General features: G+C 37.0%; 2 protein-coding genes across 2 annotated transcripts; one reads left to right on the top strand and one right to left on the bottom strand.

Annotated features, from left to right (window-relative positions):
• Positions 1-2,030: 2,030 nt before the first annotated feature.
• rbp1.2 (retinol binding protein 1, cellular, tandem duplicate 2) lies at positions 2,031-3,708 on the top strand. Its single transcript, XM_065267279.2, has 4 exons — positions 2,031-2,463; positions 2,643-2,821; positions 3,201-3,302; positions 3,398-3,708. Exons 1-4 carry the CDS (start codon positions 2,361-2,363, stop codon positions 3,455-3,457), a joined length of 444 nt encoding a protein of 147 aa, XP_065123351.1. The 5' UTR covers positions 2,031-2,360; the 3' UTR covers positions 3,458-3,708.
• A 2,298-nt stretch (positions 3,709-6,006) lies between these two features.
• rbp1.1 (retinol binding protein 1, cellular, tandem duplicate 1) lies at positions 6,007-8,579 on the bottom strand. The gene is made up of 4 exons (XM_065267316.2): positions 8,457-8,579; positions 7,998-8,176; positions 7,337-7,438; positions 6,007-6,504 (listed from the first exon to the last, which is right to left on the bottom strand). Exons 1-4 carry the CDS (start codon positions 8,527-8,529, stop codon positions 6,454-6,456), a joined length of 405 nt encoding a protein of 134 aa, XP_065123388.1. The 5' UTR covers positions 8,530-8,579; the 3' UTR covers positions 6,007-6,453.
• Between the last annotated feature and the right edge of the window lie 5,979 nt (positions 8,580-14,558).

Genomic DNA, 14,558 nt, shown 5'->3' with positions numbered 1-14,558 from the left:
ATGCAACATTTTAATGCAACTAAAATAGCACAATATGTTTTTTGTTATTTAAAGAGCGCATTAGTAATAAGCGCCTAAACGGGACGACGACGCGGGTTCGCTTATCACATAGCTACCTGAATGCGCAGCAGCACAAAAACGCTTTTAAATATAAAAGATTAAAGGATTGAATGTAAAAGATTATTATTGAGTCTCTTGGACATAAATGAGGACTAATTATGAGATGTTAAGGCACAAAGAGTGCTTCACCTGCAGCCTGGTAAGTAAATAAATGCTTTGCTTTAAACAAATGCATCTGTTTTTAAATGTTTTTTTAAATGCTACCTCACAGATTTATTGTATATGATGACTCTGTACCTGAGGATATGGTGAGATGAGAAACATTTTTAAGTAATGCTTAAAAAAACTGACGCTGTCCAAGTGCTGAAATGTGCGGAGAGCCGTTTGTAAATTCTTTATCTCATGTTTGTTACAAATAAAGTATTTTTAGAGTACAAACCTTTTCTTACATACATGTAAATAATTTTTTGATGATATTGGATAACCATACATTTACAGCAATTAAAAGCCTGCTTTATTTACTTCAATGACTAAAAGAAAACGGTTTTAAAGGTTTTAATATAAAAACAACACAATTATTTAACATTATTCTTAAACTGGGGATCTTCTTCCTCCGCTTAATTTTTCAGTTTACAAAGTCTGTGTCATCTAAATAGGGATTAGACATAGCGCCAGCGCAACTGGCTTTTAAAGGGGATGAGAGCTGGGACTCTAATTGGTTTATTGCACGTTAAGCCCAAAATACTCCCATTACTCATTAAAAAAAAGGGACCAACCCTTTTCGACCATGCGCTCGAGGCACAAACCATTTTTCCCGTCATTAAATTAGCAAAAGTGGATTCAGACACGCCCATTTAGACATTGCGCTGTGCGCTTTAAACAATGCGCTTAGATCGTTAAAATAGGGCCCCATAAGTCCAAAGTGTGCCATTTGGGACAGGGCCCATGTCGTTTTGCCATATTGAAAAACTATAATAGCAGAGAGGGACAAAAAGCAAAGCCTACCGCAACGCATTTCCACAACGCGTTTTCGTTCAGAACACGTGAACCAGCTAAATCGGACAAGGAGATCAGTGAGTACATAACGGCTACTGTAGTTGCAACACGCATTTGGAAAAGCGAGGCGCTAGAGAGCACTATTCGTTTGAATGCAAAATACAATTTCACCACTAGTTGGGGGAAAATCCTACTTATTGTCCCTTTAAAATGACCACTTTGTAGGTGTGAGCAAAAATGTGCCACTTTTGGATGTGTCCTTTTAAATGCTAATGAGCTGATATCTGTACTTAATGACAGTGCAGTGGTTGGATAGTGCAGATTAAGGGGCAGTATTATCCCCTTCTGACATCACAAGGGGAGCCAAATGTGAATGACCTATTTTTCACATGCTTGCAGAGAATGAGTTACTGGGTTGTTCTTTTTCACATTTTCTAGGTTGATAGAAGCACTGAGGACCCCATTATAGCACTATAGAGTTGTAACTGCTAGCAGTATTTAATGCACAATTAATTAACATGAACAACTGTACTGGCATTAACTAACAAAGATGAATAAATAGCGAAAAAAAATTGCTATATTGCTCATCATTTGCTTGTTTGTTTATTTTTCACACCATTCCAGCATCTATAGCGAGAAATGGTTAATCCATACACAAGGTAATCCATACACATGTTAGGAAGGGGGAAATTTGGCATCTCCAATTCTTCAAACCTGCACATTTTTGGCTTGTGAGAAGAAACCAGAGTACCCGGAGTAAACCCACAGGAGAACATGCAAACTCCACGCAGAAAGACTCCAGCCAATGTGCCACCGCATATTGTTATCCAATGCATTGACTAATGTTAACAAAAACAGCCTTATTGTACAGTGTTACCATTTTATTGTATACTGTGCAGACTGCAGAGAGTTGTACCGAGCATTTCACTACATGTCATACTGAACCTGAAACAAGACTTGCATCATTACTGACAGATGTATACCTCATTTTTGTGCAGTAAACAATTCTTGCTCTCTCTCTCTATCTCAGAATAAAGACACCCTGTTTGACAGCATTGTGATTATGCTGCTGTCGTACCAAAAATCCCAAACAACTGTAAGCCGACACATCTGTTCCCATGCAACGGTTGACTGAGATTCACGAGATGCATCGAGAATTAGAATTCAGTCCAGTGATTAAAGCAAAATGCATACAACAGAAGTCCCACCACATGACTGAATGTTCTCCGAGGTAATCCAAAGGCCCTAATTGGCTTTAGGATTACAACTTGCCCCGTGCTTTGAGACTCTCTTCAAGCTCTGACATGGGAGAAACACAGAAGGCAACAAATACGTCTGGCGCAGACATGAATGGATACTGGAAAATGACAAGCAATGGAAACTTTGATGAATACATGGAAGCATTAGGTAGGGAACGGATTTAATTATCCATTAATTTATTTATTACACTCTTGTTAATTAAGTTTAATTCGTTTTTAAGATGGTCTTTTAGTTTCTTTTAGTTGTAAATGAAATACATGCTTATATTTTGTACTCAAAAGATAAGTTAAGCTTTACGGTTGACCAGATTCATATTTAACTTTCAGATGTGAATATTGTCATCAGGAAAATTGCCAGCTATCTTATCTTTGATAAGGAGATTGTTCAGAACGGTGACCATTTTAATATCAAGACTCTCACCACATTTAGGAATTACAACATGGAGTTTGATGTTGGAAAAGAGTTTGAGGAGGATTTGACTGGCATTGATGACAGGAAATGTATGGTAAGTTACCTTCTTATATCATGTTACTCACCATAAATGTATTGGATTAAATACGTCATTTATTCTTATATGACTAGAATTGCGTGTCTCAGGTTTCTGTGATAAATGACTGTAACTATGTCAGTAAACAGGATCAGATTAAGATTTACATACAATGACCTAATGAAACTATAATCCATGTGGGTTTTTGACTAATACCTCAAACACCTGGTGCTCTGGGGACATTAAGTCAACTAGAATTAGGAATGTTACTGCAGTGTTTTGCATAGAGAAGTTTAATATGTTCAGAGTGTAAAACTAACTTTCTGATCTGTCTACAAATTGCCTGTCAACTCCAGGTCATAACTTTCCTTTGTTTGTTTTTTTAAATTTCTTATAGACAATGGTAACCTGGGAGGGAGATAAACTGGTATGCGTGCAGAAGGGAGAGAAGGAAGGAAGGGGCTGGACCCAGTGGGTAAAAGGGGACGAGTTGCATGTGGTAAGTTTGTAAGATGGCAGTGTTCAAATGAGGATATTATTTAAAATTGATGTCTTCATGTATTAAAAAGCCTTTTTGATCATTTTCCAATTCAGGAGATGCAAGCCTGTGGAGTGGTGTGTAAACAGGTTTACAAGAAACAAGTGGTCGACTGAATGTGCCTTTGAATTTGAATCTTTAGTGAAGTACTTTGTTGTATTTATTTATATTAGTCATTATTGTTTTTATTGTTTTCATTTAAAGTGCAAATGTTTCATTATTTAAAGGACACCTATTATGCCCATTTTTACAAGATGTAATACAAATCTCAGGTGTGCCCAGAATGTGTCTGTGAAGTTTCAGCTTAAAATAGCCCACAGATCATTTATTATAGCATGTCCAAAATGCCCCTATTTGGATGTGAGCAAAAACGCTCTGTTTTAAAGGAATAGTCTACTCATTTTCAATATTAAAATATGTTATTACCTTAACTAAGAAGAGTTGAATCATCCCTCTATCATCTTAGTGCGTGCACGTAGGCGCTGGGGCACGCTGCAACACTTCGATAGCATTTAGCTTAGCCCCATTCATTCAATGGTACCACTCAGAGATAAAGTTAGAAGTGACCAAACACATAAACGTTTTTCCTATTTAAGACGAGTAGTTATACGAGCAAGTTTGGTGGTACAAAATAAAACGTGGCGCTTTTCTAAGCGGATTTAAAAGAGGAACTATATTGTATGGCGGAACAGCACTTTTGGGAGTACTTCGACTCGGCGCAGTAACACCCTCCCTCTCCCATTATGAGAGGGAGAAGGGGAGCAGATTTTTCAGGCGAGTTGAAGTATTCTTAAAAGTGCTGTTCCGCCATACAATATAGTTCCTCTTTTAAATCCGCTTAGAAATGCGCTACGTTTTATTTTGTACCACCAACCTTGCTCGTATAACTACTCGTCTTAAATAGGAAAAACGTTGATGTGTTTGGTCACTTCTAACTTTATCTCTGAGTGGTACCATTGAATGAATGGGGCTAAGCTAAATGCTATCGAAGTGTAGCAACGCGCCCCAGCGCTTACGTGCACGCACTAACGCCGCATTCACACGGGGCGTAAGCGTTGACGCTTCCCATTCACTTTTAATGGGTGACGTCAAGCGTTGGCGAACTGAATTGTGGATCCGTCGGCGCCGCGTCAGTGCCGTTGCTCGCGGCAGAAGTTGAACATTTCTCAACTTTTCAAGCGGCAACGCGTGCGTCAGCCAATCATATCGCCTTATGCAAATAACCTAGGCAGAGCCAGCCAATTACGTTTATGGAAGACCGGAGCTTGTGTTGCAGCCACAGTGATTGGCTGTTGGCCACGCTTCAGACAGCCTTCCGTTAAGCGTTAACGCTGACGGACCGTGTGAATGCGGCGTTAGATGATAGAGGGATGTATCAACTCTTCTTAGTTAAGGTAATAACATATTTTAATATTGAAAATGAGTAGACTATTCCTTTAATGCCTGTACCTTTAAATGCAAATGAGCTGCAGCTCCTCACTTCCTTACAAACAGACAGTAAGCGCTTTCAGTTAAAATTAGAAATGCATAACCAGTCCCTCCAGAAAAGCGCGATTATGCGATCGCATGATTCAGTGCATAATAAGCCAAAGTCCGCATATTTATGCGGGGGGCACATTTTTAAAAATATGCCGCACTTTCGCCGCATAAATTGCAAATTTCTGCTCGCAAAATATGCGGGGCTTGCATGATTTCATAATCCCTGCATTTTTGTAGCAAAAAGTCATATATATCTTAGCAGAAAGTAGAAAAATGTTGAATTTACTTCACACATGCGCTGCCATGTCCCCTGATTTGTTAGGAAGTGAAACATCAAAAGCTGCAAAAGCTGCAAACAGTTTTTGCAAGTTCACGCACTCTTTGCAAGTTCACGCAATTTCGGCAAGTTCACAGAATTTCATAGCATATGGGATAAATATCCCACATATTCCATCGCATTTTTTAAGAAAACGTGCCACAAGATCAAGGATTTTTACCCACAACAATCACAAAAAACTCCCTGTTTTTCTAGAAGGACTGCATAACGATTAATCGCGATTAATCTATAGCAGAATTAAGTTTTTATAATATAATTAATTTATAATATAAATTTTACATAAATATACAAATGTGTACATTTCTTAAATGTTTACATGATGCATGTGTGTGCATTTTCCTATACATAATTATTATACACAGTTCACACACACATATATAATGTAAGCAAAAACTTTTATTCTGCTTTAGATTAATCGTTAAATATATCTTATTAATACAGTCTGAGACAATAGTATGTAGACAGAGTACAACTCGCTGAGAGTAGAAACTATGGTAATGCAGGACAGTTAGTGTGCGGGGTTTTATTGATGTGACCTCACATTGACAAGAGAATCAAAACAGGATTTCTAATGGTTTAATGGGGATTTAAAAACAAGGAGCGGGTGGATTTTTTTCATTGTAGGGTGGTTGTGTTCTCGCACTGCCAACACACACACTTAAACACCTTGTATAAGTGTATTTTGCATAATAGGTGACCTGATTAATTTATCTGTGTCAAATATAAAATCATGTGTCAACAACACCCACATGTGTTAAAGGTTTACTTGAATTTTCTTAAAATAAAAAAAAATGCACCAACAGTTAATTTGTTATTTTTTTATTTGTTTCACAACACACTCCTAGCACACATGCATAGAGTTTGGTCTGTGTGCGAGTCTGTCAGAATCCTCTAGAAGAGATTCAGCAGTAGCTTTACTCTTACTGTACATTATCCTCTCATTCATCATCCTCAGGCTTTTTAGTAGAAGAAAGACTGTGATTTATTGTGGGATCAAGACCAGACTTCTCTCCTCATGGGTTGTTTTAAGTGTGCAGTAAAGCTTACAGTTAGGAGCTAAATCTATAGCACTACTACAACATATCAAACCCACACACATATGCATTTACAGGCCTGCATGACAACAGTAATAATAATTGCTTCAAGCAAACCACGACTTATGATGTCCAGAAAGGCACACGTAAAATCCTTTATGGAATTTTTTGATGAACAAGAGGATGGATCAATGGTGACGGATCTGTATAGGGTGGTTGTTTCGGTCTTCTCCAGCAGGAGGCACTACTACAAAGAGTAGCTTTAAGACTTCTTGAAGACCTGCTTGCCGACAACTCCAGCCGCTCTGAGCTCCTGCAAAAGTAATAGATTTTAAAAACGAACATCATGGATATTGTTGACCCCATTTAATGTATTCATCATCAAACAATCTCTGATAACAACATAATTATAATATCAAAGGTTTACTACCTGCAGAAAATATAACATGGTGATATTTGTACTGTAGACAATAAGAAAAAACCTGTGTACATCTATCTATCCATCAATCCATCCACACACACATATATAAAATCAGAACAGCGAATGAGTGATTAAAAAGTGCTTTTAAATTGAAAATAAAACATTACCTTATGTTATATCGTATTGCATATAAGAATTCTTATGAAATATGTAAATATGCATAAAACATTTGTGCCTAAATACCTGTTTAAGGAACCACATTTTTGAAACAGCTTGCAATTAATTTATATGGAAAGACACAGGGATAGTCAATAGTCATAACAGTGAACAGGATTTTGGCCACAATACACCCGTGCACTAGCAGTCAAAATCCTTCAGGCAAATTTTGTTTTACTACCAACAGGTGGCAGCACTGCACTTACACACTTTCCAGCCCTTTCAAGTTAAGGGATATTACTAATCCACAAAAACACACAGATGTGGTCTAACATCTGCCGTTATCATTTCAAATGAGTTCAATTGCACAATAGCTTTAAATCCACTAAACAATGAGCCGCTAATTAACTGGTAAGTGATTCAATTAGATAGCCTATCCTTAATTTACCACTAATTTTATAAGAATTCACTCTACAAGCAGTTTTCCAAGAATAAAAGCACTTGGTAAACAGGGGGCTAATGTATATGTATAAAGAAAAAATGTTTTAGGTGTAGATTTAGCAGGTACCAAGTGAAGTTCATCTCCATTAATCCAATGGGTCCAGCCCCTGCCTTCAACCTCTCCTTTCTGTACACACACCAACTTATCTCCATCCCAGCTGATGGTTGTCTGTGGAAGTAAGTGAACCAAGTTATAAACGCATTGGATATGTATTCACGAGAACCACTATATAACAAACAGGAGATACAGAGATAACAATGTATTGTTTGCCCCAGTGCTGCTTTGCAAGTGAATTAAAAGATCTTTAGTGAATCCCTTAAAATATATAAAATATTAATATTGTGTGAAATTTTATCCAGCTCGATTTACTCTTTAAAAAATATATATAACTTCATGTGAAACAAATAAATGCCTTTTGATAAATGATAAGCCATCAATGGCCTAAAAAGTTAAAGAAACGTTATACTAATGAAGATTTTCTTGCGGTAGATTTGACTTTATATTTAAATACTTGGAGTTTTAAATGTCTTACTGTTCTTTCCTTTATAAGGATAACAAGAAGTAATTCATGCAAAAATAGATCAAAGAACCCATTGTCTTAGCCAAAAAATTGAAGTAAAGCATTACACAAACAATATAATTAATGTCAGTTTTCTTGTCTGTGACTCATATTGCTGGATTCATACATTATTGCATAAAAGTACAATTTAAACCCTGTCTCACTTACCATACATTTCCTGCCATCAACTGGGCCCAGGTCTTCTTCAAACTCCTGACCAACCACAAATTCCATATCATAGTTTCTGAAGATGCTGATAGTCTTGATTTTAAAGTAATCGTCATTCTGAGTGACGTCTTTATCAGGTTTTAACAAGATGGCAATTTTCCTGATAGCAACGTTGACATCTTCAAGAATTGTGGAAGGGAGAATGAAATAAAAAAAACATTAACAAAACATTATAAGGTTTAATTTCGATATTTCTGTTAAGAGTTAGAAACTTTATGCGATTCTGCGCAGGCCATCGACGTCTGAAATCAAACTACCGCGAGAGTCATTCCAGAGCGGAGTGCTCCAAAAGCTTTCGAATTGTTCTCGCGTTACTTCAACGATCTGTCTGCGCAGCGCCGTATGACGTCGAACAAACTAATCACCAATGCGATTGTGCGTCAATAATAAGAAATTTACCAAGAGCTTTCAAATACTCTTCAAAGTTCTCATTGGAGATCATTTTCCAGTAGCCGTTATAATCTGCAGGCATTGTGAGTATTATTGGCACTTCATTACCAAAAACCAAGCGCTGAAGGTCGCGAGCACGTGCTCGTGCTGTGAATGTCACATATCAGATCCGCGTTTTATTCTGCGCCATATCTGATTGATTACAACACGTGTTTAGTTAAACTATACGTTTAATACAAATCAATACTTAATCTCAGTATTGGCACAGTTCGTGCGTTTTACTCAGGACACAAAGTACAAGAACTCTATGGATTAATGAATGGTAGGAGACACTTTACAATATTATGCACATTGGATTAAATTCACTGAGAAGTAATTTCTTGAATGGGACGTCTCATTAAAAATCTTAATGCGTAAAGTGTGACATTAATTTGTGATTTAGGGATAACAGAAAGCTTTCTTCATCCACATTATAATGTTTTTGAAGTAAAAAATTGCTTTTTTGCTTACATGACCTTTACTTTGGCACACATCCGGTCTATTGCAATCCAATTAATTTCAATTAACTTGTTTCTAGGCTTTCTTCATTCATTTTAAGTCTAACACTTGCGTAAAACTGATTTGGGGCATGTAGTCTTGCCATTGACCCATTCCCTTAATAATAATAAGTGGTGAAAGATAAAAAGCATTAAAACTAAAAATAAAAGAGAGAAAATTGAAGTGGCAGTGCCATAAAAAGTTGAGGTTGTTATGTAAATACCAAATAAAATAAATTGAATTGTGGAAATTAGATTTGTACAAAACCATTAATTGGGAATTAATTAAAATAGCTATAAATTTAACAAAGGGGCGTGTCTGCTAACCGACATCGTTGTTTGAGTTGCATATGTGTGGGGAGGGCTATCAACAGAAGGTCCGGATTCTATTGGAGTAGGGGCGTGTTTGTTTAGGTGATTTCAAATGTCAACATTGCCTTTCAGGGATTATGGACCCTGCCTGAGTTATGAAAACAGCATTTAAACATGACTTACTGGGGCATAGTCTCACAATCTTGCCAGACGGTAATAAAAACGCGTTTTTAAGGTGCAAAGTAAAGTAATGACAGGAATGTTCATCTGACGGGAAGTTTTGTTTTATCAAGTATGTGCGTGTACCATATTTTCCACTGGCAGCACATGGCAGGGCATCTCCAGGTTCAAGGTCAGATATTATATTTCATAAAAGTCTAGTCTAAAAATGGCATAGCATTTTTTTGTGCTTAAAAAAAATTTTAAATCGAGAATTGAATCAAATTGTGACGTAGAATCGAAAATGTAATCTTATCGAGGATTTGGAAAATTGTGACACCCCTAATCACAACGTTTTACTTTGTCAGTGTTTTAAGCTGTTCCGGGTTAGTATGTCTACAGTACCTTGACATGTTTAGGGCAGGGGTTTTCAAACTTTTTGTGTGTGTGGACCACTATTTGTATTCAAGAATTTTCGCGGACCACCTCATAATACTCATAATAAAATATGTCTACACAAAGTCCTGAATTTATCTGCACTTCTAAATAGGCTTACTAGCACTAAAACTATAACTAGTCATCACATCAGTACAACAGATTCTTAAAACATATTCTTGAAAAAATATTTTTTCTTAATAAAATATATTCTTTTATATTTTATTTTGCCTTTACACGGACCACCTGCAGTACCCTCACGGACCACTAGTGGTCCGCGGACCACAGTTTGGGAATGGCCGGTTTAGGGTAAACGCTTTTAAAAGATGATGTAAGTGGGTTGTCAAAAAATTGTATATAGTTAACAAATCGGTATTGGGCATTAAGATTTACAGTGTAAATCCAGCCTAATTGGGATACTTGGGATTTTTTTATATTGCAGCTTCCAGCCTGACCTCAACTTTCTCATGAACTTGTGCGGCCATATTTTGTAAAGCTTTGAATTGAATTGAAATTTATTTGACAGAATTTGATAAAAATGTATAAAATAACAATTATCCCATACACTTAAAAATAACTGCTGAGGATATAGACACAAAAAAGCCTAAGGCTTATTTCCATTGTGGTCCTCGCTGTTAAATATGCTTGAAATATAAATGTTTCCTTACAAAATCTGACAGTGTCATGGACACATAGAATGGCTTGGGGGCTTTTTTATTTTTGGGTGAACAATTCCTTTAAAAAGTCCAAATATTCTTGGCAAAATGTCTGTTACTGACTATCATGCATAAAAAGATCACCACCACCATTATTCACCATTATTTCATTACTTTATTTGACTCTTGTTTTGTAGGCACACTATTTGTACACGAGGGAGAAAACAAGGTCCAGCATCCTGAGAGTCCATCAAGTTTATTTATGAGCACTGCTGGAGCCAGACTTCATTCATGACATCATCTTTCTTCCTGTCAATCATGTCCTTGCCTCTCATATGAAGAGTCAGATACACCTTGCTCTGTCTGCTTTGTAAATTACCTTCTAGCAGTTGGTAGGACTCCAGATGAGGCAAAGGGTTTAGCGGGGTAAGCTACATCACTTTTTTGCTCCATCAAATCGCTGAATATGTCACATTACTCTATATTTTGAAACGGTCGATTGTAGCTGCCTGTGATATTCATCAACATTTCTTAAAGCCCTTTTGTGAAAGTAAATTGGCAGGTAAAATGAATTTATTAGTTACATTTCATAAGTAAGCACTAATGCAAAACAATCCTATTACTCTTTGATAGGACAACATGTAAAGATATGTATACATTTTTTATTTACATTTATGCATTTATCTCAAGCGACTTACAGTGCTTTACAAGGTATACACATATTCAGCATGCGTGTTCCCTGGGGTTGAACCCATAACCTTTTGCAATGCTAATGCAATTTTTTACCAGAAAAGAGATGTACAGACACTTATGTTGTTCGGTTACGATGGTAAATACATTAAAAAAAGCTTTCAGTAGTGGGTGGCAGTTCACAGAACAGGTTTCTTAAGGACATGCATCATCACCATGCCAGAAAGTCTCTTAGATAAGAGATAAGACGGCTGCAGACAACAGCCTCCATCTGCTGTTATCTTTTTAACACATCTTGTTAATCTTCTCAAACAATGACAATGAAGGTTCCTGTGGCCTAAAATTAAGGGGAAAATGTGTATGACACATGCTTTTTTTATGTCAGTATTAGTGCTGGGCGATTTGGCCTAAAAATAAAATCTCCGATTTAAAGCAACACTATGTAGTTTCCATGTAAAAATGACTTACGGCTCCCCCATGTGGTTGAAAAGTGCAACAGTGCCTGGTATCAGACACTCTTCTGCAGGCAGGGGGAGGGGCGGGGCTGTGTGCTCTACCCTCCACCGCCACTTTCAGAGTGTGCTTGTAGCAGCTAGGAGGCTGTTCAGGTTGCAGCAACAGTAAAATTTGTCCAGTCAAAAGTTGTTCTATCACTGAAATAATTTTAGAGACATTATTTAAAGGTAAAAAAACTACATAGTGTTGCTTTAATTTTTTTTTAATTCGACTTCCGATTTTTTCCGATTTCCCCCCCACTTTTTAAGAAAAGCAATAAGTACAAACGGCAGACAACTTAAAGCAAATTTTGCTTTTATTTAATCAAAAGCAAGACAAATGTAACCCCCATTTTTGAGATGAATAATACATAAATAAACACCCTCTTGGAATCAAAGTCCCAGCTGTGTTTTAAGTCACACTTTGTAGTCTAAAGACGTTGGGGTTTTGTTCGTCACGGAGAGACTGGCATTTTTCATATTCGGCTGGATGTCTCTGTTTCAGGTGTTGGAATAGGTTTGTGGTGCTGCTGCCTTTGACTGCGATGGGCTTTAGGCAAATGTTGCAGCGCGGGGTCTCTTGCTCCACGTCTGTCGCAGCAAACCCATACCAGTTCCAAACAACAGATGATTTTATTCCTTTCTTTGGAACAAACTTCCCACTCTCGCCGGTAGCCATGTTGTCGCTTGCTGTTGCCGTTTCGTGTGTTTGTGCTATGATGATGATGTTGTCGCTTGCTGATGCTGTTTCACGTGTGCTATGATGTTGTTGATGTTGCTATAATAACGCTACGGAAGCCCCGGGCAGCCAAAAATGCGCCATTACAAAAAAATCGAATTACTTATTTTTGAAATCGCCCACAACAAAAAAATCGAATTAATTCATTAAATCGATTTTTCGCCCAGGCCTAGTCAGTATCAAAAAAGTTGCTTGTATAACTCAACTAAGTGCTAATTCTTAATAGTTTATGATTTCATCTCTCTTATAGGGTTTCAGGTATAAACTATATCAGATAGAATAGTGGAGAATATACAGTACATAGGGAAAGGAATAGGAACATAACCCAGATTGGGTTGAAAGCCAGTTTTTTTTTTTTTTTTTGATGAACTCGCTACCAGCTGTGTCACGGTGCCAGCTACATTCAGCTATGTAATGGATGCGTATATATTTTGTAAATAGCAAATATTATGCAAATTTTAGTAAAGGCAAAATTGAAAACAACACGCAAACCAAATTCAAATCATATTATATAAGGTCACCAAAGCAAAGTACTTGGCGACACATGCTAATATGCGAGGATGTATGGGATGCTTCATGTGGAGGTATAAGGAGCATGTGAATCTGTAATTAAATACACATCCTGTTATCAACTTCTGACAGATTCTCTGAGCCAATCACAAACTCAAAGTCATAGTTTTGAATGTGATAATTTATTGTTTTGTTGATGAAGTGATCCTGATTCTGTGTAATGATGTTGCTGGCTTCAACAAGACTCAACATATCAACACTGATTTTTGCTAGGGATGCAAAGAATGTTCAGCAACCAAATTATTTGGCAGAAAATGGCAAAAAACAAATTTTTCGGTGTTCGGCCGCACAAGTCAAAAGGCCCAATCATTATTTTTACGAAAATGAGGTCTTTTAAATAGCGGCATCAAATTGCAACCACAGAGTGAGAGCAAACGTTCGTGAAAGCTAAAGTGTCCAAGAAAGATGCGAAAACATACAGTACTACAAGTTTAATTTATCATTTAAAGGTGCAGTGTGTAATTTTTAAAAGGATCTCTTGAAAGAAATGCAAAATAATATACAAAACTATATTATCAGTGGTGTATAAAGACCTTTTAAAATTTACCGTTATGTTTTTATAACCTTAGAATGAGACGTTTTTATCTACATACACCGATGGTCCCCTTAAATGGAAGATTCCATTTTGTGCCACCATGTTTCTACAGAAGCCCTTAACGGACAAACTTTTTAACTAAGTTGTCTCCGACGATGAAATGTTTGTCCTATGGTGGCTATCGTAGCTTCTTTATGCATTTCAAAAACGAGGATTGGACAGTGGACTGAGTTGTTGGTTGCAATTCGCAACCTCACCACTAGATGCCGCTAAAATTTACACACTGCACCTTTAAAATCAAGACATCGTGAACACCATGCAGCATACGAGAGAGACTTTAGCTCTCTACTACAGCATCACAAGTATGTAATAAAAACTTCCTAGAACCAGTAAAGTCCTACAACGACAAACATGCTTGTATATTAAACGAGAAATAAACGTTTATTAACAATAAGCTTTTTGTTAGACCGTTTTGAGTCCTTTTTCCTCTGTCATTTCTTGTGCGTGCAGGCGTGCATTCGCTGTTCAACATACAGTACTATTTAAGAGTTGTTGCAAGTTTCTTAAGGCAGAGTAATGAATACGCTATTTGCATTTTGCGCGAGAACAGAAGATTGGATTAATATCCGTTTTTCAAGACTCATTTATGTGGTTGAATGTAAATGGAACAGTTTTAACAAGTCTATCTATAGCTATCTGATCAGACAAGTGACCAGGGGTCTCATTTATAAAACTGTGCATAGGATCCTTACTAAAAGTCTGCGTACACAGAAAAGCCAAAAATGGCATACGCCGAAAAAATTAAGATTTATAAAACAAAGCAATGTTTCCTTTATAAATCACAGATCACCTGCAAGTGTGCATAAATGAATCATCCTCAGATCCCACCCTGCAAGCTCATTCTCCCATTAAATTTGTTTTTTTATAGATCACAACCTTTGTGCGTACACACACTTAATAAATGAGACCCCAGGTGAGAAAAGCC

Source organism: Paramisgurnus dabryanus, chromosome 6 (genome assembly GCF_030506205.2).
Source record: "Paramisgurnus dabryanus chromosome 6, PD_genome_1.1, whole genome shotgun sequence".
In the NCBI taxonomy this organism is placed as follows: Eukaryota; Metazoa; Chordata; class Actinopteri; order Cypriniformes; family Cobitidae; genus Paramisgurnus; species Paramisgurnus dabryanus.
Note: the sequence above shows the minus strand (reverse complement) of the source record. Positions and strands in the feature narration are given on the sequence as shown.

Excerpts from the sequence above, each read along its gene's own strand:
- rbp1.2 (XM_065267279.2), top strand. The coding sequence starts at position 2,361 with ATGGGAGAAACACAGAAGGCAACAAATACGTCTGGCGCAGACATGAAT. Across the intron at positions 2,464-2,642 it reads TGAATACATGGAAGCATTAG|ATGTGAATATTGTCATCAGG; the intron begins GTAGGGAACGGA and ends TTTAACTTTCAG. Across the intron at positions 2,822-3,200 it reads TTGATGACAGGAAATGTATG|ACAATGGTAACCTGGGAGGG; the intron begins GTAAGTTACCTT and ends AATTTCTTATAG.
- rbp1.1 (XM_065267316.2), bottom strand. The coding sequence starts at position 8,529 with ATGCCTGCAGATTATAACGGCTACTGGAAAATGATCTCCAATGAGAAC. Across the intron at positions 8,177-8,456 it reads AGAGTATTTGAAAGCTCTTG|ATGTCAACGTTGCTATCAGG; the intron begins GTAAATTTCTTA and ends CAATTCTTGAAG. Across the intron at positions 7,439-7,997 it reads TTGATGGCAGGAAATGTATG|ACAACCATCAGCTGGGATGG; the intron begins GTAAGTGAGACA and ends TTACTTCCACAG.